General features: G+C 45.0%; 1 protein-coding gene across 21 annotated transcripts in view; it reads right to left on the minus strand.

Annotated features, from left to right (window-relative positions):
- Positions 1-23,729, minus strand: part of STARD9 (StAR related lipid transfer domain containing 9) — a 113,982-nt gene that overhangs the window by 28,406 nt on the left and 61,847 nt on the right. For 17 of the 21 annotated variants that reach the window (XR_010323104.1, XM_064292084.1, XM_064292076.1 and 14 more), the window contains 11 exons: positions 21,093-21,162; positions 19,652-19,724; positions 18,266-18,333; positions 16,917-17,014; positions 16,285-16,494; positions 16,009-16,106; positions 14,975-15,052; positions 14,420-14,491; positions 4,341-4,520; positions 1,095-1,146; positions 431-568 (listed from right to left, as the gene is read on the minus strand). Coding sequence is in view for 20 of the 21 variants with exons in the window: in XM_064292084.1 (XP_064148154.1) it covers positions 431-568; positions 1,095-1,146; positions 4,341-4,520; positions 14,420-14,491; positions 14,975-15,052; positions 16,009-16,106; positions 16,285-16,494; positions 16,917-17,014; positions 18,266-18,333; positions 19,652-19,724; positions 21,093-21,162 (1,137 nt within the window). In the remaining variant the exon portion in view is untranslated. Of the gene's footprint in view, positions 1-430; positions 569-1,094; positions 1,147-4,340; positions 4,521-14,419; positions 14,492-14,974; positions 15,053-15,532; positions 15,936-16,008; positions 16,107-16,181; positions 16,495-16,916; positions 17,015-18,265; positions 18,334-19,651; positions 19,725-21,092; positions 21,163-23,729 lie in introns of those variants that run through there. The other 4 variants (XM_064292085.1, XM_064292092.1, XM_064292093.1 and 1 more) reach the window with 4 other exon arrangements.

Here is a 23,729-nt window from a genome sequence, read left to right on the forward strand (position 1 = left end):
GACGGCCTCAAAGGAGACAATCTGAATAAATTAATAATAACAGTAATAGGGACAGTAACAATGATAGGAGTGTTTAGTAAGTGCCAAGCATACTTTTAAGAACACTACATGGATTAGCTCATTCAAACCTTACAGCAATCCTAGTATTATCCTCATTTTACAGATGAGGAAGTTGAGGCTGAGACTTTCCCAAGGGCACAGAGCTAACAGATACATATTTCAGATGTTGGTCTCCACTCTGTGGCTCGGAAACTGGGGCATCTTTGTTCATGGGAAAGGGTCTGTATTAGAACATTTTCACATCTCCAGCTGCAGAGGCTGACGTTCCATCTTTAAAGCCTGCTTCACTGAGTTGCCTGGGTCCGTCCCGTGAGAACACAGCTGGTCCATCACTCATCCTGGGAACACACAGGACTGTAGACAATCCTACCTTGGGTCAGACGGCAGGAGGCAGTGACCTCTCGGCCATTCACTGTGCAGCGGGCCCCCGGGGTGGGCCGCAGAACAACTACCCCACAGGCACTGGTGATGGTGCAGTGGTCTCTCTCGATCCACTGGCCCTGCAGGACTACAGAAGAGGCCGTGGTCACTTGGGTCAGGGACACTCCAGGGAAATGGCCCTCCGTTGTTTCTATGATGTGAGAATCCATGTCTGGAAGAGCTCACTCACATGGCGGCAGGAGTGGAAGAGCTATCTCATCCTCTGACACCTGAGGTCCTCCCACTGAGGGCCTCCTCCCATCACATCCCAGATCCAAAACTTAACAACAGAAACAGAAACCAGTCCAGCTGCTGCCTGAGTCGATTCTGACTCATGGCGGCCCCATGGGTGGCAGAGTATAACTGTGCTCCACAAGGTTTTCAATGGCTGAGTTTTTGGAATTAGCTCACCAGGCCTTTCTTCCCAGATGCCTCTGGGTGGGCTTGAACCTCCAACCTTTTGGTTAGCAGTCAGATGTGTTAACCTTTTGCACCACTCAAGGAAGCAGACCTTCAATACTTCAAAGACCCCTTCCTCTCAGAGCACCGTCATAGTCCTCTGCAGGCACAAATACCTGCCACCAAGTGTAAGACCCAGGTACCCTGTCACTTACCGATGTCCTGTTCCTGGTCTGAGTCAACCCTTCCTATTTTTGTTGTCCCCTCCTAAAGGGAGAAAACAAATCTATTTTAATGAGAATAGAAAGCGACAGCCCAGGCCCCAAAGGAAAGTTCACGTATTTGAGTGTTATCACCATCTTCTATGTCAGCCTCTTCTAAAGCCCCACTTCTCGACTTTGGTCCAGGCTGCTCTGATCCCTTTGCCCACTCACTCTGCAGCCCAGGAAGCCCCTGAGATGATGGAGGCAAAAAAATATGTGACAAAGCAGCACCAGCTACTTGCAAAATCCAACAAATGTTGGCAAACTCCTTTCTGTCCTGCAGACTGAAGTTAGGGAACAGCCCCAGTCACGGGCCAGGAGTTTTCTGGTCTGTGGAGGTGGGCACCCAGGTGCAGCTCTGCTGCAGGGGCTGGGGTTAGTGTGGGCCAAGTCTGCCCTGTCGGTGTCCAAGAGACAAGCACCTTATGAAGATGTATGGAAGCTCAAGATCTCTACCTTCCCAGTCCTCAGATGAAGTTTAACAGACACCAGAGTCTAAGAAGGCGAAAGCACGAATGGGAGGAAAGGTACCAACCGGATTCAAAAAGGACTGGAAGAAAGCGTAAGAAAGGAGGGGAAGTGAAGTGAAGTGGCAACAGATCACTTTCTTATTCAGCCATAAACCAGACAGACATCTGTCCTTAGGTAAAACACGTATCGGGTTAGGAGCAGACAAGGGCTTTTGGCCCTTGGATTGTGGCAAATCCACGTCAGACCACGGAGCTCTGGGTACGGCAACAACACCACAACAGAGGTGCTGAATTTTAGATAAATATTTACCACTTATGGAATACCGTTACTGAATAACCACTGAAAATATCCCAGGCATTAACAATCCAAACTGCAAGAAATAACATCCCCCTTTTAGGGACAGGAATCTGATGCTTACAGGTGACAAGCTGCCTGAGGAACTCACACAGGAGAATGTGTTTGGAATCCAGGGGTCTCAGGGGCCTAAGCCCATGCTTTTCCCAGCTCACCCTGCCACCCCTCCAGAGTCCGCACTCAGCTTCACTGTCAGCAGCCAGAGTAGGGAGGGTCCTGAAGCTTGTGAGAAGGGAAAGTCCTGGAAGCAATGGGTGAGGCTCTGGCCTACCTTGCCCCGCTCCACCCGATCCCCTGCAGACACACAAGCAGCCGGAGCCCAGGCTTTCCTGCTCAGCCATGGAGGTGCACACGAGTCAACGGGTGCCACAAATGCCATCATACAGAATCAGAGGGTGACTCAAAGGAAAGAGGTCAAGGCTCTTCATGCAAGTTCAGGGACAAGCCCTGATGATGAGGTATATTCCCCCAAAAGGATAAATACCCACAGCAACTCACAACCTGTACGTTCACTGGGCAGAAACTACTAAAAAATGCAATGGCATCCCAAAAAACAAAGGCTGAACTGGCTCCTTTGCTTGCTGCCCCTCTGACTCTTATGCAGGGGGTGGAGGAGTTAGCAGGGGAATTACGAGATGAAGGTCAGGGTACCAGCAACCTGCACTCCACCCATCCTTCTTCCCTGCTGTGTTCTCCCGCCCCCACTGCTTCTCAAGGGGACCCAGGGTATTGCTGGGGACTAGTTCTGAGTTTGCAACCAGGAGAGTGAAGTAAATAAAATACAGAGAATCATGTGCCATTACTATCATACTGTTACCTAAACCGGATCTAAATAAATACAAAGGAGAGGGGGGTGGGGAAACAGAATGCAGAAACACCAGCACTACAACTAGACCACAACCTCATCTCCCAGGCCCGCAGGCATCACAAGGGGCGGGGGGCTTGCCCGTCAGGGTGCAGCGACTCAGCATGAGAACAGGTGACCCTACATTCAGATGAGATCCTCATTCTACCCCATGGCTCCCACCTAAACCTTCTGCCACTACTCTAAGCTCTACGGCTTCTAGATTCATCTGCTCAGTTCTATCTAATCAATGTATCTGATCAATTCTATTCGAATACTGACAGTTTTAATTCTTCTCGTCTCTTCCTGACCTCTAACCTCTCCCAGTGGTTCTGGCTAATGGAAGGATCTTTGGTGTTTACATCTGCTGCAGAGGTAAGAGTTGAGGGCCACTTCTGCCTGAGGAGTTTACACTGAGGTCGTTTATGCCCCTTGTGCCAGAAAATAAGCTACTTTAGCTTTCTGTCTGAGAGGTGCAGTCTCTGACAACTTCCCCGACAGCTTATCCTAAGAACAAAGAACCTCTAGACACAATGAGCTTGGCGACAATCTCACTACCCATCTGCACTGCAGCTTTAAGTGCCTAATTTCTCCAGGGGTAACAGCAACATTACAAATGTTTTCTTTGTCCCTTTTAAATGTCAGCTGGGGACAATTATGAGAATGAAATTGGGTTTTCAGTAAGCATAGGGACTTTGGCCATCCACAAGGGCTGTCCTCCCTCAGTAAGACAAGTATATTTGATGAGGACAGGACAGAAGGCTCCATGCACCATCAGTCACTAACTCTCAAACAGCTTCATTTAGAAACAAGGAGTTGGCCTCCAGATGAAAAAGAGCTAGGTTTTTTTTTGGTGGGCCTTAACCTCACTCTGATTTTCTAGGTGAATACATGCAGCAACCACCCCGCTCCGCACCTCAGGATCCTCCCTCATGCTTTACCCTTTCTCTATCTTTTCTCTCTCTCCCCTCTTCTTTTCCATGTCAACCTGGTGATTAAGAAGCGGGAGGCACACTTTTTGTTGATTCGGGGGTTGAATGAAGCAGGGAGGTATTGAAGAAAACTGTTTCTGATCTTTTGAATTCCCCCTTCAGCCTCTGAAGACCACCTTGGAACAGCCTGTATTTGCAAAGCTCAGGAATGCTGATGGTATTTTGAGGTGTGGATGTCACGCTCCAGGACTGTGCCCACATGTCCCTCAGGAAGTCATAAAACGACTATGAGAAACAATATTCTCACCTTAAAATGAGGAAATTAAGGCACAGAGAATAGAAGTAAGTTATATAAGAGCAACAGGGCTCACAGCTGAAAAATCAGTGCTTGCTCTGACTTCCAGTCTTCTGCTCTATCCACACAAAGTAAAACAGATCAGAACTGGCTGGCTAGACCAATTTCTTGAAAGCAAACCTGAAGGCAGCTCTGTGGCACCTGTTTCAATTCACAGAAACGTGACTGCTGCCCCGGGTTTTCCCTCCTTGACCTCTGAGGCCAGTGACTCAGGAAGAAAGGGAGTCCACCAGCCCCCTCACCTTAAGGTGATAGAGCACAACACTTGTGCTGAGCACATCATCTTCCAAGGCCATCAGGTGTGGCAGGCTGGAGTCAATGACCAGGCCTGCCCTCCTCCTGTTGATGTCCACACTGTAGTACTCCATGAGGGCCTTCCAGTCACTCCACTTCTGGGTCCAGTCTTTAGTCAGCTGGTCAATCTACAGAGACATAGGAGGTGACCTCAGACATTCAGCATAGGCAGGATGGAAGGCTGGAAGTCTTCCTGGCCTGGTTTTCTCATGGCTTTATTTCTCACATTTCTCACTGTTAATGCTATTCAAAGCCCCACAGAGACTCTTGCACCTCTTGGAACTGTGAACCAAACAGGATTCCAAAATGCATTGGTTCTCTGTGATTTCTAAGTTTTCTTCCATGAGCAAATGTTACTTTCATAAATAGAAACCCCCTCAATAAATGTTATTTTACAAATTTTCTGCAATTTGCATGTATCATTTTTACAATTGGGACAAAAATCCGTGAACGTTATTTTTTAAATTATTTTAAAAATTAACTGAAATATTAGTAAAACATCTATGTTTATAATTTCCCTTCCCCTATTCCACTTCTATGTGATCCATATTTGGGAATACTTTTATGACCTAATATTTCTTCCCAAAGGTGCAGTACCCTGAGTTCTACGCTTGTATATGGCTCAAAGGAGCCCTGGTGGTACAGTGATTAAGAGCTCCACTGCTAACAAAAAGGTAGGCAGTTCGAAACCACTAGTCGCTTCTTAGATACCCTACGGGGCAGTTCTACTCTGTCCTATAGGGTCACTATGAGTCGGAACTGACTCGATGGCACTGGTTTTTTTTTATATGGCTCAAAGACCTACAAAGCATTGAGAAAACACTCCTTACTTATAATTAAAGCTATAAGGTCTGGAAGACCATGTAATAAAATAACAACAATCAAATACTAGGTGCTTACTATGTATCAGGAACAGATTTTAAAAAATAAATATACCGAGGCTTAGAGACATTAAGCTAAGACCGCCTTGGGGGCGTGAACAGATACTGTCGAAAGCTGGGTCCTTTTCTCCTCTATTGGTGAAACTACTGCATAGGCAGGAAGCTTATCCTGGGAATGGAAGAACTAAGGAAGCTCAGGAAAAGGAACTGGGTGCAGGTAAGTACTTCTCTCATAAGAAGAAGAAAAAAAATATGAAAAAATATTATGAAATAATATTAAGAAAAAAATATCATGCCAAGTTTAGGCACAAATATTTTATGTACCCTAGAAGCATTATAAGGAGCCCTAGTGGTGCACTGGTTAAGCACTTGGTTGCTAACCAAACGGTCCGCAGTTCAAACCCACAAGTCACTCTGCAGGAGAAAGATGTGGCACTCTGTTCCATTAAAGATGACAGCCGTGGAAGCCCTATTGGTCAGTTCTACTTTGTCCTATCAGGTCGCTATGAGTCAGAACTGACTCGACGGCAAAAGATTTAGAAGCATTATTTGCAATGTTACAATCATTGAGTTGATGTCTGAAAACTAATGAATTACAGGGCAACATGAAGGGCTGAGTGAGACTGGTATCCTTGGCAGAGGTAAACAGCAGCACACTCTGCCTTACAGTTCTGCCAGCCTGGCTACCTGGAGGCACTGGTGAACAGCCTCCCCGTCTGGTCTGTGTTCATCAGCCAATCCTACACTGCCTAAAGGCATAAAGCCAGCAAGTGGCAGGTTCAACTCCAGGTCTGCTGGCCTGTGTTAAACATCAATGATGCTTTTCCGTATGCTACAGAAATCCACCAAAACATGAGCTTGGGATGGTTTTGGCTCTTTTACTTCATCTCTTATATAGAGGGTGATGATATTTTCTGTACCCAAAACCGTAATATGTGATTAAACGAGGAATTTTTGAAAAGCTTCTGAACGTGAAATTTAATCTTGAAGTTTAGTTTGGCTAACAAAATGTTGACACGGCTAGGATCCTTTAATAATGATAAGGATGATGCAATAAAAATAGAATTCTGGAAATTGAGACAGTTTGGTTGCTAGATCTAAACCCAACCTGCCACCAAAAAATCTTCCTTTTAAGGGAGAGTTTTTTCTTAGGGGGCATTAAGTTTGTGTTAATGGTGGTAGAATAACTTGGAAAAAGAGAGCAATAATGGTTGCACAACATGAAGAACATAACCAATGTCACTGAATTATATGTGCAGAAACTGTTGAGCTAGCAGATGTTTGGTTGTGCATATTTTCACAATTTTAAAAACCTTCCTTTTATATGTCTCTGGAATCACCATTTATTCTATTTTCCCAAAGTGTCCTGGTCCTGGCCCTCACTAGGTCATAACACCAGTCTCTTTCCTGGTCGGCCTCTCTGTTGTCAGTTTTCCCTCCCTTCAAATCATCTTACATACAACTGTCATACTAATTTCTCCAAAATGCTTTTATTATTTCACTGAAGGGGAAAGAGGCTTAGCAAGGCTGAACACCAGTGCCTTCATATAAGTCCACTAGTTCACTACAGTTTGCTAAGTCATCCTTATGTAAGTCCCTGGCATGAAGTCACTATTGCCCACCACCACTATAAAACCTCTGCCCTTCCACTGCAGGGTGTGGAGATCTGCTTTGGTCCTGCAGCTGTTAGGGACTGCCTTGTACATAAGTCTCCCTAATAAAACTCCTTCACTGCCACACTGGAGTTGCCCATCTTTTTCTTCAGTTTCTCAGCATCTTCCAATTTTGGAGGCAAATTTCAGGTTACTGGTCCATGCCTGGACAACTGGCGAGCCATCCAGGACACCAAGGAAATGGTGAGTGGAAGTGAGTGAGGCCTCTGCGGGGGAAATCTTGGGTTGGCCAGCGAACTCCATGTAGGGGGGTCTGGCCTGTATGCTTTTTTATGCAGGGGAAATCCCGGGTTGGCCAGTGTTGTGGATTGAACTGTGTCCCCCCAAAATGTGTGTCAACTTGACCAGGCTGATTCCCAGTACAGTGTAATTGTCCTCCATTTTGTGATCCGATGTGATTATCTTATGTATCGTAAATCCTAATTCTATGATATTAATGAGACAGGATTAGAGGCAGTTATGTTAATGAGGCAGGACTCATTCCACAAGATTAGGTTGTATCTTGAGTCAATCTCTTTTGAGATATAAGAGAGAGAAGCAAGCACACAGAAGTGTAACCCTCAAAGAAAGAAGCACCAAGAAGAGAGAGGATCCTTTGGACCTGGGGTCCCTGTGCTGAGAAGGGACTAGGGGAAGATTGATGACAAGGACCTTCCCCAAGAACTGACAGAGAGAGAAGGCCTTCCCCTGGAGCTGACACTCTGAATCTGGACTTCTAGCCTCCTAAACCATGAGAGAATAAATTTCTGTTAAAGCCATCTACTTGTGGTATTTCTGTTATAGTAGCACTAGATAACTAAGACAGAATCTGGTACTGAGAGTGGGGTGCTGCTCTAACAGATACCTAAGATGTGAAAGTGGTTTTGAGATTGTGAATGGGTAGAGGCTGGAAGAGTTTTACAGTGTCTAATGGTAAAAGCCTAGATTGCCTTGAAGAATCTGTTGGTGGAATTATGGACATCAAAGGCAATTCTGGTAAGGGTTCAGAAGGAAGTGAGGAGGGCTGGAACACCAGAGACAGTGCAGATGGCAAGCAGCAGCAGCAGAGAAACACCATCAGGAGACTGGTGGGAGATGGTACAGGGGAGCTGACCCACAAAACGAGAGCTCAGGGCCGTCAGGAAGGAGGCTTCCTGGTGGAGCGGGGTGCCTCTGGGCATTTATCAGTGGAGCTTAGCTTGCCAACCCATGAAGGGAGACAGCTGAGTGCCTTCCAGCCGAGGTTTGCTGGTGGCGTGGGGAGCCTTTAGGCACTTAGCCACAGAGCTAAAGAGCTTTATAACAATTGCCCAAGAAGGGCTGAGGCTGGGCTGGCCCAAGAAGCCTGAGGAGTCAAGGGCTCAACTGGCCAAAGGACCAGGAAGTGGAAGCTGGAGAGACAAGGTACATAAGAAGCAGAGCTGCCTTGGTCTCAAAGGATAGGGCCACAACCTCTGGGGTCTCAAAGGGTGGAAATATGGCCTGCTGGGTCTCAAAGGGTAGGGTCATGGCCTCCTGGGTTTCAAAGAATCAGATCTTCACCAACTTGTTTCCAGAGTGTGGTGCTGCCTTTCACAAGTGTCAGCGGGACAGGGCTGGATCCGTTGCCCAAAGCTGAGGTGGTGGTGGTGGTGGGGGAGGAGGCTGCCATGTCCAAGTAGCAGAAGAATGGAGCCTGCTGCAGCCAAGGGATTACTGTCCCCACTCGGACAGACTAGGAGAATGGGGCTGCCCAAATTCCAGGGAACAGAATTGCCGTCCCAGTAGGCCTGGAAGGCAGAGCTGAACCCCAGTGCTGAAGGGCCTCCACCCAGAATCTGGAGAGTATGGCCAACACCCAGAGTTTGGAGGGCAGGGCCACTCCCTAAATGGTCTCAGGAACAGAGGATTATCTTCAAGCCTTGCAAGCTAATGTAATGCATTCTGCCAACTTGCTTGGTGCCTGTTATCCCTTCTTTCCCTCCAATTACACCCATTTGTAACGGAAATGTCTACCTTGTGCCTGGCCTGTTCCACTACCGCTCTTCGGAAGCAGGTAACTTGTATTCTGGGTTTCACAGATTAAGAGGAATTTTCTCCCAGGACAGAATTAGGAATTGGGGTTGATTTAAGGCTTTTGAGATATGTTGGAGTGAGTGTTTTACATGTGGCAAGGACATGAATTTTGGGGGGGGAGCCAAAGGGTGGAATGTTATGGATTGAATTATGTCCCCCAAAATGTGGATCAATTTGGCTAGGCTGTGATTCTCAGTATTGTGTGGTTGTCCTCCATTTTGTGATCTGATATGATTACCCTTTATGTTGTAAATCCTAACCTCTATGATGTTAATAAGGCAGAATTAGCCCTGGTGGTGCAGTGGTTAAGAGATCAGCTGCTAACCAAAAGGATGGCAGTTAGGATCCACAAGCCGCTCCTTGTAAACTCTATGGGGCAGTTCTACTCTGTCCTATAGGGTTGCTATCAGTCAGAATCAACTCTATGGCAATGGGTTTGGGTTTTGTTTTGTTTTGTTTTGTTTTATGTTAATGAGGCAGGACTCAATCTACAGGATTAGGCTGTATCTTGAGCCATTCTCCTTTGAGATATAAAAGAGAGAAGTGAGCAGAGAGGAGTGGGATTTCATGCAACCAAGAAGCACTGGGAGTGGAGCATGTCCTTTGGACCTGGGGTCCCTGCGCTGAGAAGCTGCTAGACCATGGTAAGACTGATGACAAGGACCTTCCCCTAGAACTGACAGAGAGAGAAAGCCTTCTCCTAGAGTCAGCACCCTGAATTCAGACTTCTAGCCTCCTAAACTGTAAGAGAATAAATTTCTGTTTGTTAAAGCCATCCACTTGTGTATTTGTTACAGCAGCACTAGATAATTAAGACAGCCAGTGACCTCCACAAGGGGAGGTCTGGCCCGTATACTTTTCTTCAAGGGAAATCTCATGTTAGCCAGAGTATGGGGATGCCCTGAAAATGGCAAATGGCATAGCCTGATTGTGGGCAGATGTGTACCTTCGTAAGTGTGGAAAAGAAGCTAGGAGAGCAGTGGTGGCCGCGGGATGGTCACTGCTGTGGACTGCTCAGCTGGCCACCAGAGCCTGGCTAGCTGCTGATGCATGCACAAGACCTTTGAAGAAAGGGTCACAGTTAGAGATGTGTGGCAGTCGTGTGTAGCCACGACTAACTGACGTATTGAGCAGCCGTGTCTCAAACAGGACAAGCGACTAGAAACGCTCGCCTGCAGGTTTGTAAAAATGGGGGATTCGGGTTGTTCCCCTAGCCGTTGCTCAAAGCCCTCCAACAACGGGGCCAGAGATAGTTGGAAGAGCTAAGCAGGTCCCTAATGCTGAGAACACCCTATAATACCTAGTGCAAAGCCAACAGTTTAAACAGTAGGAAAAAAAAGGAGTAAAAAGGCCTTCAAGATAGCTTGTGTTGAGTGGCCTTGAAGAGCCCTTAGAGGCCCTCTCTTGAATTCTCTGATAACTGCCCCGGCCAAGATAACCGAGCAGTAATATAGTCACAGCTGCAACAGTAAAGGAAAAACTACAAAAGGCGGGACCATCTCCATGCTGCCAGGCAGCGGGGCTGAACCCCTGCTTGCACTCGGAACGGTGAGGGTGTAACCCCACAAGTGACTGAGGGCTCCGACAGCGTTGCCCCGATCTTCTGACCTCCAGAAATGATTCAGACTGAGGATTAAGCTTGGGTTCCTGTCGCCAGAAGGACCGAAGACCTTATGTTACAATTAATGCTCAAGGAGAAAACGGAAAGAACCGTACGTCTAGAGTTTTTAGACATCATTGCCCAGGTGACCATCATCTCTAGTAACACCTGGCACCAAAAGGAGGAAACTTTTGGGTTTTAGGTCACCATCATTGAGACCCTTTCCCAAGTCTGGCTATGGATAAATCCCTTCGGGGCCCCTATAAATCCCTATTACAGGTATTGACGACGTTGATGTTATTAATGTACACCTTTGTAAACTTCTGCCTCCGAGCCCTGACGGGAATTGCTGCAATTACGGCCATTTGTAGGGGTGGGAGGTGCATATGGAAACGGCGATGTAGGCTACAGCTAATAGCTTGGCCATTCAATCTGGCCACTGACAACCCTCAGACTGACACACAGAGCAAGCCTCTATGGGGACAAGACATCTGGACAAAAAAATCCGTTCTGCTCCTGATAAACTTTTGTTACTCATGTGGACGGTCCCCAGAAAGGACCCTGTGCTGAGAGGGAGAACAACCAATGAGCAGACTGACTGCTCCTGCCAACTGACTGCAGAGGCTGAAACATCCTCTGCTCCAGAGCGAAGACGTCTACAACCCATCACCTCCGAGATTTAAGAGAGGACAGCCCACGTAGATTCACATACCATCTTAGACTGCGTCTACACGCACGGAATGCTGCTGTCATTAGAAAATGCTGGACAGCATAGAAAAGCTGACTTGCCTATGATACCCTGGACAATGCTAAAACCTGCCCAGGGACAGAGTCCCAAGCCAACAGGCTAGGGTGTTCCTGGCAGGTAAGTCATATCTTATCTTATACAGAGGCTTCCACTGGATACTGAATGAACTCTTCATGCTCTATATCACCCCCAAGTCACAGGGGCAGTCAAAAACTTCAATGGACAGGCTTAAAAGGCTGATGGGAGGGGACAAGACAACCCCAGCCTAAACCATACATCTTAGGCAAGCAGTCTCGGGTCTCAGTGCAGCAGCTCCCTGCAGGGCATTTCTCATTTGCACCATGTTTGATCCAACTGTCTAGTCTATAAAATGTGTTTCTTTGTATACAATTGTTCTTAACAAAAGATCTGGGTTCCCACAGAGGTCACTGCAAGACTAGGACACACACCCTGGGTGGATATACCCAGGCAACCCTCACCTCAAGTCTCATAGGAGACAGGGGGAGGAAGGGCGAATTGTTAATGTTGTCTCTTTCTTCCCAGATTATCTCCCAATGATGGACAAGTCCCTCATTCATGGGCCCCAACGATACAGGTTTTTGCTAGAGCTGCCAGTCAGACCGACTGTTCGCTCTGTCAACATTTGAACTGAGATGAGTCATCTCCCCACATGGTTCCAGCTGATCTTTCACAAGGAAGGCATCTCAAGGATCAACTGAATGCGTAGCCTGGTGTACTGAGGAGATCATGTGGTAAATGAATAGTCAACTCCAGTACTCATGAAAAACATTCTTTGAAATACGAAAGCTGCCTGTGAGGACTGCTGCAACTTTAGAAGGAAATTTCTTTCTGTGTGTTAAAAAACGTAAATGCCATAGGACTAGACGGTTTGATATTGAGAACGGTACTTTTGAGACTGAGTCTGACATTAGTCTGGACGAGGAGAACTTGCAGAATATGACCAAGTAGTCCGATGTACATTGACTGACTACACCGAGTCTGAATTAGCCTGGTCTGGCAATGGTAATACCTTGTTCAACTGTGCTGAGAAAGAGAGCTTTGTATTACTTGTACTGAAGTGTGTACTGTTCGTGTGATGTGCCATGCTGGGAGGAATATGCTGCTTTTATATAAATAAACCAGGACGTGTCAAACATACATACGACTGGGCAAATGCAGCCCTGTGATCTATTCAGTTGGCTTGGATTAAGCATGACTGGGGTGGCTGGTTGGGATCTCTCCTCCAAGCAGGCCTAGTCAATCTGCTGGGAATAGTCTTGCTATTAACCCTCATTAAAGGCTGCCTCAAATGATGCACAGGTGGAACACTCACCAGAGTTAAGTCCCAAACCACAGACACGCAGCTCAACGTCCCAAATGGTGAAGGGCATACCGGGACATGGTACTGCTTTGTTTCTTCTTCCGACACCCAGATGGGAGCTGGCAAGTGGACTGCTGGGGAAATGGTCTGCCTCTATGCCTCCCATCCAGGCTGCCTAACTAAAGGCCTTGGGCCCAGAGCATTCTCTGTCAGGAACCTAGGAATTGGGTCGCTTCCTCTCCCGCAGTTTTCTCTCCATATCAGAGAAGCCTTCCCCCTATTCTGGGCACACAGTAACTTTCTTTGTCTCTTGCACATGCACAGGCACCATACGGCACTTGGCCAATCCCACTTCTATATCTGTTCCCGACGGGGAGAGAATGGGGCCTCTTGTACTATGGCACAAGAGAGAAAACGTGCCAGATTGTAAGAGTTGGCCTTAGGGGGGTGGACTGAAGGGGAAAGAAGTTTTGTGAGGCTACACATGAGCGCCCTCATGCAGTCCACCGGTTCACTACAGTTTGCATTTTTATGTAAGCCCCTGGCATGGAGCCACCACTGCCCACCACCACTATAAAACCTCTGCCCTCCCACTGCACAGTGCAGAGATCTGCTTTGGTCCTGCAGCCTCTAGGGACCACCACGTATGTATGTCATCTCCCTAATAAAACTCCTTCGCTGTTGCACTGGAGTTGTCTGCCTCTTTCTTTGGTCTCTCAGTAACCTCCAATTTAGGAGGTAAATTTCAAGTTACTGGCCATGCCTGGACAGTCACCAAACTGGTTCAAGAAACTATGATTAATGCTGCTTACAACAACTTCAAACGTCCTGCACTGGTCCTAACCTTGCTCCATTACTCTCTACCATGAACACTTATTTTAATCAGCTTGGCCTTCTTTGTACTATGTGCTTCCACATGGCCTCCCTACCAGTTACTTCTCCCAGTTCCATGGCTTTGCTTATGCTACCCCTCCCTCACCCAAAATACCTTCCCCCTTCTCCCTATCTCACAAACTCTATCAATCCTTCAAGGTCTAATTTAAGTTCTCTGCCTTCTAAACCCAGTACCTTGATGCCTGATCGGAAAATTCCAAGCCATTATTTCTTTCTTATTTAAAATCCTTTCATCTAAAGTATATAGCTTATCACACTTAACCATTCTCTAAATATGTTTCCAATAAGCCTGCAAGCCACTTGAAGGCAGGGACTTCTTTGCATCTTTTATAGTATATGTTTGGCACATATTAACCCACTGCCATCCAGTTGATTCCAACTCATAGCAACCCTATAGGACAGAGTAGAGCTGTCCCACAGGGTTTCTAAGGCTGTAATCTTTAACGAAGCAGACTACACCACATCTTTCTCCCACGGAGTGGCTGGTGGGTTTGAACTGCTGACCTTTCAGTTAGCAGCTGAGCATTTAACCACTGCACCACCAGGGCTCCTCTGGACACATATTAGGCGATCAATAAATACATGTTTGGTGATTGTTTTACTAACTGAAAGTAAATATTTTCACAAGTTACTGTCACTATCCAAAAGAAGTTATCATGAACCCCTGAGACCACAAAACGGCAAGTCAGAAAGCCAACTGCCAGCCCCTAAGGCAAACACATCCCCACTCAAGGCTCAGGGAAGACAAAAGTTGTCCTTAAATTAGACACACCCTCTCTGCCTTGTTGAGGGGCAGCCCTGGCCCAGGAATAATGGAGGAAGAGCAGACCTGCTCCCAGTATGATGGAAAGAACTGATCCCTCCTAACACACCCACCTTCAACTCATTTTGGAGAACCAGCTCCTTCAGATTTTCATCTTTTTCGTCATTCGGTGAACTGAAGTTCCTCTGCACAGAGAGAGAGATGTGCTTTGACATTTTACTGGTCTGCCATTCTGGTGGGTCCCACCCTTACTCTTGTGAAGGAAGATAAGGGGCGGGCAAATTAATTTATCATTAAAATCAGAAATAAAACAGAATCCTAAGTATTTGCACTCACGCTGGTACAAGGTAGAAGAATTCAAAGAAATTTTTCTGGAGGGCCCCAAGTCTATATCTACCCACAAATAAAGCAAGGCCAATTCAGGCAAGTGCCCTTTAGACAACAGAGACGCTGTACGGAGGGGATGCCCGCCCCATCTGGAACTACAGAGTAATGAAGCCCCCTCCAGTCTGTACTCCTGCCTCTGCTCCACTACTTCACTCAGCTTAGCACATGGAATACAGCAAGGCCCAGACTCCGCAGAGGAAGAGGCCCTCCTAAATTAACTCTTCAGGGGATCAGGAGGAGAACCCCACTTGAACATGGGAAAGTTCTAATTGCCTACACACCAGTTCAAAGCTCAGCAGCATGGCTTTCAATCTTTCGATCTCCTCTCTGAGTTCTCTGATCAGCTTTACATTTGCATCCTGAAACAGAGAGAACTATCACCATTGATTGATAATGGCCCGCAGACCTCCCCCATCTAGCTGGGAATTACAGTCAAATCACCTTGGAAGAAGTGGATTACTAGAGCAGCTGTTCTCAAAGGGGGTCCAGGACCAGCTGCATCAACTTCATCAAAGAACTTACTAGAAACGCAAATTCTCTGGCCCCATCCCAGATCTACTAAATCAGAGACTCTGGGGGGTAGAGCCCAGAAATCTGTTTTAACAAATCCTCTAGGTAATTCTGTTACACACTAAAATTTGAGAATCACTGCCCTAGAGTAGGAGGCCAGGCAGGTAACACAAATGCCAGGACAGTAACACCCATGCCAGGGCAGGTATAGATAGTAAGTGCTAAGCTTCCTGTATTATGACTACACGTAACACCTGCCCTTACGCTGCCTTTTTTAAAAGTCCATAGATGGGCTATGTATGTCTGGCCATGAATTTGTGATCCCTGACCTGGTAATTTTTCACTGAAGTTGCCAAGGAGATAAAGAACATTTGAAATATTCTCATTATGACCAGCTTTCAAAGCTAATGAATTCCTTATTCTCCTCTTCTTGCCCAAAACCAAGTCACTGCAATTCGCATAGAAAAATAAAACACAGGCACAAATGATCATTAATTCAAAACAAAAGCAGTACACACATAAACTTTTAAATGATCTTTCTTAGAGTGGCAATGGTGCATCAGGGATCTTGAAAGGAATGGCCTTAGAGAAGCAGCAAAAATAAATTACTCATAAAAAGTTCCTGAATAAAGTCAGTAGAGATGAGAGAAGGGTATGATATTGAAAGAATTTCACTCTGTCATCATTTGGAGGAGACACCTGGTAAGATGCGGTGACTACAAATAGAAAGAAATCAATGTGAGAAAAAAATAAAGAGAACTTTGTGTACGCGATGCCAGACCAGAACTTCAGATGAGGGTCTCACCTCATTCACCCGTGGCTTATTGATGATGTTTTTGGCATTGGATGCGTATCTCAGTGTGCTCATGGTCTCACTGTAGCTGGTGTGTGCAGGAGACACGGCTGAGGTGGAAGGGAAGAGTTAAAAAAAAAAAACAAAAAACGGCAAGCCCTTCCAACCAGCCCTTAACCACTTGCCTCGCTGCTATCGCCCATGTTGTATGACAGAACCCTGGGTAGTCAAAGTTTTTTCTCTGAGGCAGAGTACCAGTCCCAACGTAGAGGACAGCACCCCACTCACTGGCAACCATGATGGTTTTGGAGTTGCCGCCAAGGCTGTCCTTCAGCAGCCAGGTCAACACAGAGTCCCGGTATGGGATGTAAGATTGCTTCCGGGAAGGTCTCCCTCCACTGCTGGTCCTAGAAGAAGAGCTAGGAATCCCACTGTCACCACCATCACTAGCTGCACTGTTGAGGCTCTGGCAGCTGCTGAATACTTGGGAGTTCTGGGCTTAAAAGACAAAACACAGAGGTAGACGAAAGAAGGAATTATGAAGCAGGGGCATTCCGATTACAAACAATACAGTGGTTGAAGACCACAGACTGAAGTATTACACTTCCTAATCTCCTTCTGCATACAGTAGGATGCTTTCAGGTTGAGCCCTGAGTTAGATTTTGGACACTTGGCATGAAGTGTTTGTGCCACACAATTTGTCTTCTGCGTTTCTGAAATGATAGTGCTAGGGTGAGGGTCACATGGTACTCTAAACCCATAGGCAAGTGTCAAATTCTCATGTCCCCCCCAAAAAATAAGGTAACCTTAAGAAAAAGAACCTTGTAGTTTCCACCTCCATTCTGACGAAATAAGAATCTGCCAGTTTTTTTTCCAAAGTCTCCCGCCCACTCCTATGATCCGGTCTATCATCACAATACCTAAGGTGGAGATGACAATTCCCAAAGTCACAAGGGACTTGTTGATATTGGCTCCTTCAGTAATCCGGTCTTTACAGTAACTGGGGTCCGCTCTTTCACTATAAAACAGTCCATGAAAACAAAAGCAAACAAGATGATACTATCCTTATAATGCTGTTGAAAGTACTATACATTACCTTGTACATCATGTTGTTTTAAAAGGCCCCCATAATAAGTTCGTTTTAGAATTCAGTTCCAGAAAAAATGTTGCCATTCTGAAAAGAACTGGCAGGCTTTTACTTCTCGGGCAATGAAAATCAAATAACTCATCACATTTCTGTTTTTATTTTGGCTGGTAGAACACTTTAAGTTAAATGTAATGCTCATTTACAGTAATGATATTAACAAAGGTTATAGCATATTTACTCTCTCTCTATCCTTATTGTTTTAAATTCAAGTACTAATGGCCTTACAGTATTTACTAGTTATTAACTGTCACCTGTCTCAAATTCATTTTTTAATGGGAAATATGAAAACAACACACTTTAGATTGACTGATATAGTTTCTTGCAGAGAGCACTTAGTTCTTAAGAGTTGTTCTACTATGTTATTTAGCAGTTTAAAAATAAAATTTACCTTATTTCAGCTTAGAATTTCTTCTTTCTGCATACATATGTGGCTACAATTTATGATTCCTTCTAATTTTTAAAAGGCAGGATCTTCCCCCTACTCCCACAATGCTTAAAAAGTTGTTTTTTGTTTTTTTACTAACCTATAAAACCAAAACCTGCTGCCATCAATTCGATTCCAACTCATAGCGACCCTGTAGGACACAGCAGAACTGCTCCATAGTGTTTCCAAGGAATGGCCGGTGGATTTGAACTGCTGCCCTTTTTCGGTTAGCAGCCAAGCTCTTAACCACTGAGCCACCAGGGTTTCCTACTAACATACACAACTACGTAAAATCAATATTAAATCAGAGGAAGACGGTGTGCTTCCACTTAGAGCAGTGGGTTTCAACCTGTGCTATATATTGGATCCACATGGACAGCTTTAAAAACTACTGATGCTTGCACTTCTCCTTCCCTACCCACCCAATCATCGGATTTAATTGACCTGGGGTGTAACTAGGTGCTGGGAGTTTTAAAACCGCCCCAGGTGATTTTAATGGGCAGCTAAGATTGAGAACCCTTGACTTAGAAGAACACTCTGGAAAACCATAACTTCTCGACCTAGTATTCAAAGAATTCATTTCTTTTGTAATTTTTTCAGGATGACAAAGGTTGGGACAAGCTTATTCCCTGTACAGTGGGCAAGAACAAGGTGATTGCCAAGGGAGTAACTTCCTTTGGCTTTGAGATCCTAATTACCTGCCTGCTAGGTCCACAAGGTTGATCTTGCTGGCAATTTCAGAGGGGAGGTTGTTCTCCAGGATTGCCTACGGAAGAGAACACATTTAAAGCTTATCATTTGGGACTTTGTGGTTTTCTCCCCCCTTAGACGCTCTCCTGGAGCCCTGGTGGCACAGTGGTTAAGAGAGACTCTCCTAACCACGGTGATATTCTGGATTTTTAGCTATCTCACTCAAGATCTAAATGGAAAACCTAAAACTATGGAAGTGGTCAGAAGCTGGACCAAACACCTTGAGCCAGTAAGACTTCTCCTCTCTACTGATAGATCCGTGTGTGGGTGCCCCAGCATTCACTAGCCACAGGGCCCTCTCGTGTCTTCTGTGCATACATACACAGGCTCTGTCAGGGCTGTGTGGCTTGGGCCACTTGGCCTGTGCTGCACATGTGCACAGCTTCCAGCCAACCCAGGATACGTGCAGATCGTATTAAGGAATTAATAGTAGTGTTTTTGTTGTGGTGGTGATACCCCTGTGGCTGTATCACCTTCTGGAATTCCCTGTTAAATTCTAGATGGTCTGCCGGTCAGTGTCTTGCCTAAAACAAACCCACGACCTTAGGCTAGTGGAGCCACTGGCCCTCCTTGTTCACTTGCCACCAAGGTCACCACTTTAACTGACAATGCTCCAGATCAAGTGAGCTCCTCTTGGCAGTGGTAGATTTTCAGAGTCTGCCCTGCCCACAGATCTAGGGGTGCAGATGGGGACCGAAGCAGCCCAAGGCAAGAACACCATACATTCGCACTGTTCTTAACCAAAATTTAGCGGAAATCCTAGTGGCCTAGTGGTTAAGAGCTATGGCTGCTAACCAAAAGGCTGGCAGTTCAAATCCACCAGGCAGTCCTTGGAAAACGTATGGGGCAGTGTTCATAAACAAATCCTTCCTAGTTTGTTGTATGCCTTTGGTCTATTTTCAGAGCATAGAAAGGGTTCTTTTTGACAGTTTTGTCCAGCTCTATACTTGCTTTTGGGAATAGCATTTGTCAATCTCTTCACTCCATCATACTGGCGGTGAATCTCCTACTTTTTAATTTTAATGTTTATTTTCATTTCAACCTTGTTTTTCATTATAAATGCCCATACTGATCACATAAAAGATGTAAAAGTGCTCTGAAATATTAAAAGTAAAATATATATTTTGATTAATCTTTATGAAATGTCTGTACTTTCTCTGGGTGTGTAGCTTAATCAATTGCATATGGGTCCTTCTCTATGATATGAGGTCATTCCACTCCATTCACATGAGGACCTGTTAATGGAAGGGTAGGAGGAAGAGGAGAGGAAGAAAGAAAAGTGGCCAAAAGGGAAAAGAGAGGAAGAAGTCTCATCAAATATAAGGGTAACCAACCTGCGTGTAGTGAATAGTGAAGATGGCATGAGATCTGCTGCTGGCCTCATGAACATGGGTGGCTGCTGTGATTCTGTGTACACAAGGGAAGGCAGTTAGAACAAGTATGGTTTGTGCATGGTGAATCCTTATAGATCCACAGGAAACACAAGAAATGTTAGTGTGGAGGTTCACAGATGAGAGTAATAATTGATCCATAGTTAGTCTAGTACAGTCAGGCCAAAAGAGGGCAGAAACAGCACTCTATGTGCTGAAATCTGAGAATAAAAGGTAGTATAACTTCATATCAAACCATGTTAGAACAATTTTTTAAAAAAGCAATAGAAGCAAAAATCAGAGTGAAAGGGGGAATATCAGAGTGTCATCAACCTGGAAAAACATCCCCAAGATGGGCCATTAGAGAGCTTGCTGAAGACGACTCAATGACAGAGAAAGGGAGTTGTCTTTTAACATAGAATATTGTAATGCCACAAAGGCCTTTGAAAGGCCATGCTGAATTATGTCAACATCGTACTTAAACCAGATAGAATCCACAGTCTCCCTTAGGAACCCATTGCAATGTTAACTCTTAAAGTCAGGAGAGCTTTCCCTTCATCTAAATCTACGTCAATCATGCTTTAGTTTAAGGCCATCTAATGTTCTCAGAGGAGCTGAAGAATTAAGAAATGGGCCAAAATCTAGGGGCTGGTCTCATGATTCAGGTAAAGGAGAAGCCTTACACTTTAAAAGACCAAGGAACTCAGGATATCCTGAAGGCTAGAAGAGCCACCAGGATATGTTCCTGTAAGACCCAAGAGTAGAACATTAGTTTAATTTTTTTCCTTTATGTCCAATTAACTTTTACCTGCTATTAATGGGCAAAAAGAAAACTCTAAATACTTTTCTTCATATAAAAGCATTTTTTTCAGGTGTGTATTGATAACATGCTGACACAGTAACTGACAATAGGCAGTGTTATCACAATTTACAATAACTTTCAGGGGCATCTGCAGCATATTCAACACATACTCAAAAGGTAGTCTCTTGTGGGTAGCCTTTTCAAGTATGCTAAAGCAGGTTTTCTGAAGACACTTTACACTGCATGGATACTCATCTCTATCAAGCCTGAGCAGAGGACAGTACAGACAAGAATGTTTTCTTCGATCCAAATGGCAGAAGCTGTGTATTCCAGGACAAGGGGCAGAGTAACTCTCTGGGCTGACTGCCTAATACCATTTTATCCAAACCAAACTCTAGTATCAATACTAGTAAGACCACTAACTCTTAGCCATACACTCATCCTGAGTATATCACCTCTCTGAGAAGGGTCCCTGATTGCAGAGGTGGGAAGCTGCAGACAGAGACAATTGTATCATCATACAAAGTCCTCCAAAGGGGAATAATGAGAACAGAGGACAGATGAATGAGGTAAAAGAATGATAGGAACAAACAAACCTGTTACCTGTTTGCTATCCCCTCCTCCAAGAGTTGAATTACTTGCTTATAGTTGGTAACTACATGTTGAGATAAACCTATCAGATTTGCAAGAGGGACAAAAGAAATTAAATAAATTTTTTGAGAAGGTTTAACCTTTCCCTGTCCTTAATTTTGTCATTCCAATTTCATATCACTTGATGGAGAAGAATGAGGAACTTGGCTAAAACTCATTTAGATAATAAGTCAACAAATATTTATTGAAAGCCTACTCTCAGGTAATGTGATAGACTCTGGGAACATAGGTCTCTGCCCTACAGAGATTATGGCCTAGAATCCACAGAGTGGCCAGGCTAACAACAGTAAAACAGTAACAGTAATTCCTTAGAATTTTGCTATATAGTTTACTAGAAAAGTTCTTATATATTATCTCCTCTGGCCCTCACAAAATTCTGGAGGTAGGTTGGTATTAAGTATTCCAAAAGGCGCAGACTCAGTGTGGCATACAAAATATACAATGCACGTGTCCCTATCCCCTACAGTCTACAATCATGAGAAGTTATTCTATAATAGGACAACATGGCCAAGTGTTACAGGAGTAGAAGTGATAATAAGTGCTAAGGAGATCAGAGGAGAGGTTAGGGCAGGTTCCATGGAGATGAGTCTTGAATTTGGCTACTGTAGAATGAGTAGCCTTTAGATAGATGAAGGGGACCTTAAGGGCATGGAAGTAAATCTTCATGGCTAGTTACTAACCAAGTCACAAAGGATCTTCACAACTGTGCTTAAGAATCTCTGTATTAGAGATGTGGGAGCAAAACAACATTATGGACCCACTACTGAATACAATTACACCAAAAATTAACAAAGTAATTTCAACATTGACTGGATTTTTTATATAAGGGATTATTGTCATTATTTAGGTGTGATGATGGTTTTGTAGCCCTTTTTTTTTTTTTTTTTAAAGCATTCATTCCTTATCTTTTAAGGCTACATACTAAAACATTAATAGATGAATAGGTTGGGAAGGTGTCCACACTGGGATGGGGGTGGCCCAGTGTGCAGTGTCATAGCTCATGCAGGAGGAGAAGAGTATCCATGCCAAGGGCAGCCTCCCACTGCCGAGTCAGAAGCTGAGCAGGGTTGGGAGGACACCCATGTAGAGGGAAGGCCTGATACAAGAGTAGGGTGAAGAGGGTGGCCACATGTGCCATAGCCTGGCACAGAAAGTCAGAGTCTGAGTGGGGTGAGGACAGCATCCACATGGAGGCAGCCCAGAGCAAGATCAAAGCCCAGGCAGGGTGAGAAAGCTGGCCACATGTGGGGGCAGCCTGCCATGCGAAGTCAGAGTCCAAGTGAGGAGAGGAGGGCATCTACACAGAGACTGGCCTAGTACAGGGTGCTGGAGCTCACATGGGGTGAGGTGGGCCTTCATGCTGGGGCAGGGTTGTGGCCCAGCACAGGGATATGAAGACCAAGAGGGGTAAGGAAGGTACCCAATGGTTGGTGGAAAGGGGTGACAGGCAGCCCAGCTCAAAGTTCTGGGGTTGGACATGGTGAGGAAGGTTTCCTGTGGTGAGGTGGCCCAGCACAGGGAGTCAAAAGCACAGCCATGGTGAGGTGGGCATCCATAGAGAGGGAAGCAAAGGCAACGGAGACTGATTACACATAGGGGGAATGGTCAAATAAGTACTTCTCATGGTTAGATAAGGGAACTACAAATATGGAAAGGAAAAAATCTGGAAAGAACTAGGTGTATTGGATTAGAATTGGAAGTACTAGTGTGAACACATATTACCTAGCTGTCCACTGATCGGAATTAGGAGTTACAACATCCCAATAGCAATGAGTATACCTAGCACCCAGATTTTGATTTCTAAATACCACTCTCCAGTAACAGTAACTAGGGTAAAAAAAAAAAAAAAAAAACTAGGGTACCTAAGAGTAATGGCTGATTCAAGGCTGAGGCAGGGAAAATAGAAGTGAGCCTGGCATATCTTGTGTCGGAAAGCAAGAAAGTGTTCCAAAAGGACAGTAATATGTTAAAATGTCACAGAAGCCCACGTGAAGGGGAACCTATTGGCTAAATCTGGAACAATTTGAGCATCAAAATAAAAAATAATAGTAACAGATAATAATCCACTGAATAAAAACAGGAAAGCATGGATCTATACCAACATAAATAAAATGAATACACTGAAAATTTGATGAGGAACAGGGTATTTGCCATCAAGCCAATCGTGACACATGGTGACCCCATGTGTGTCAGAGTAGAACTGTGTTCCATAGGGTTTCCAGTGACTGATTTTTCCAAAGCAGATAGTCAGGCGTTTCTTCCAAGGCACCTCTGGGTGGACTCAACCCTCCAATCTTTCGGTTAGCAGCTGAACGTGTTAACTGTTTGCACCACCCAATGATCTCAAAGTATCTCCTCACAAAATACTTGTTAATTACAAAGGAAAAATAGTAACTTCAGAGTAAAGAAGCCTGGTAGACGTCCCCTTAGCTAAGCAATGAAAGTGAGCATCATGTGTAACGGGGCAAATAAAAACTACATACCACTTGATGGTGTCAAGTTCATGAAAGTCAAGGGAAGACAGGGGAACTCTTCAGGAGACATCATAAATAAATACAACTGGGCAGTTATTGGGACTATTACTGAAAC

The sequence above is a fragment of the Loxodonta africana genome, chromosome 10 (genome assembly GCF_030014295.1).
Source record: "Loxodonta africana isolate mLoxAfr1 chromosome 10, mLoxAfr1.hap2, whole genome shotgun sequence".
Taxonomy (NCBI): Eukaryota; Metazoa; Chordata; class Mammalia; order Proboscidea; family Elephantidae; genus Loxodonta; species Loxodonta africana.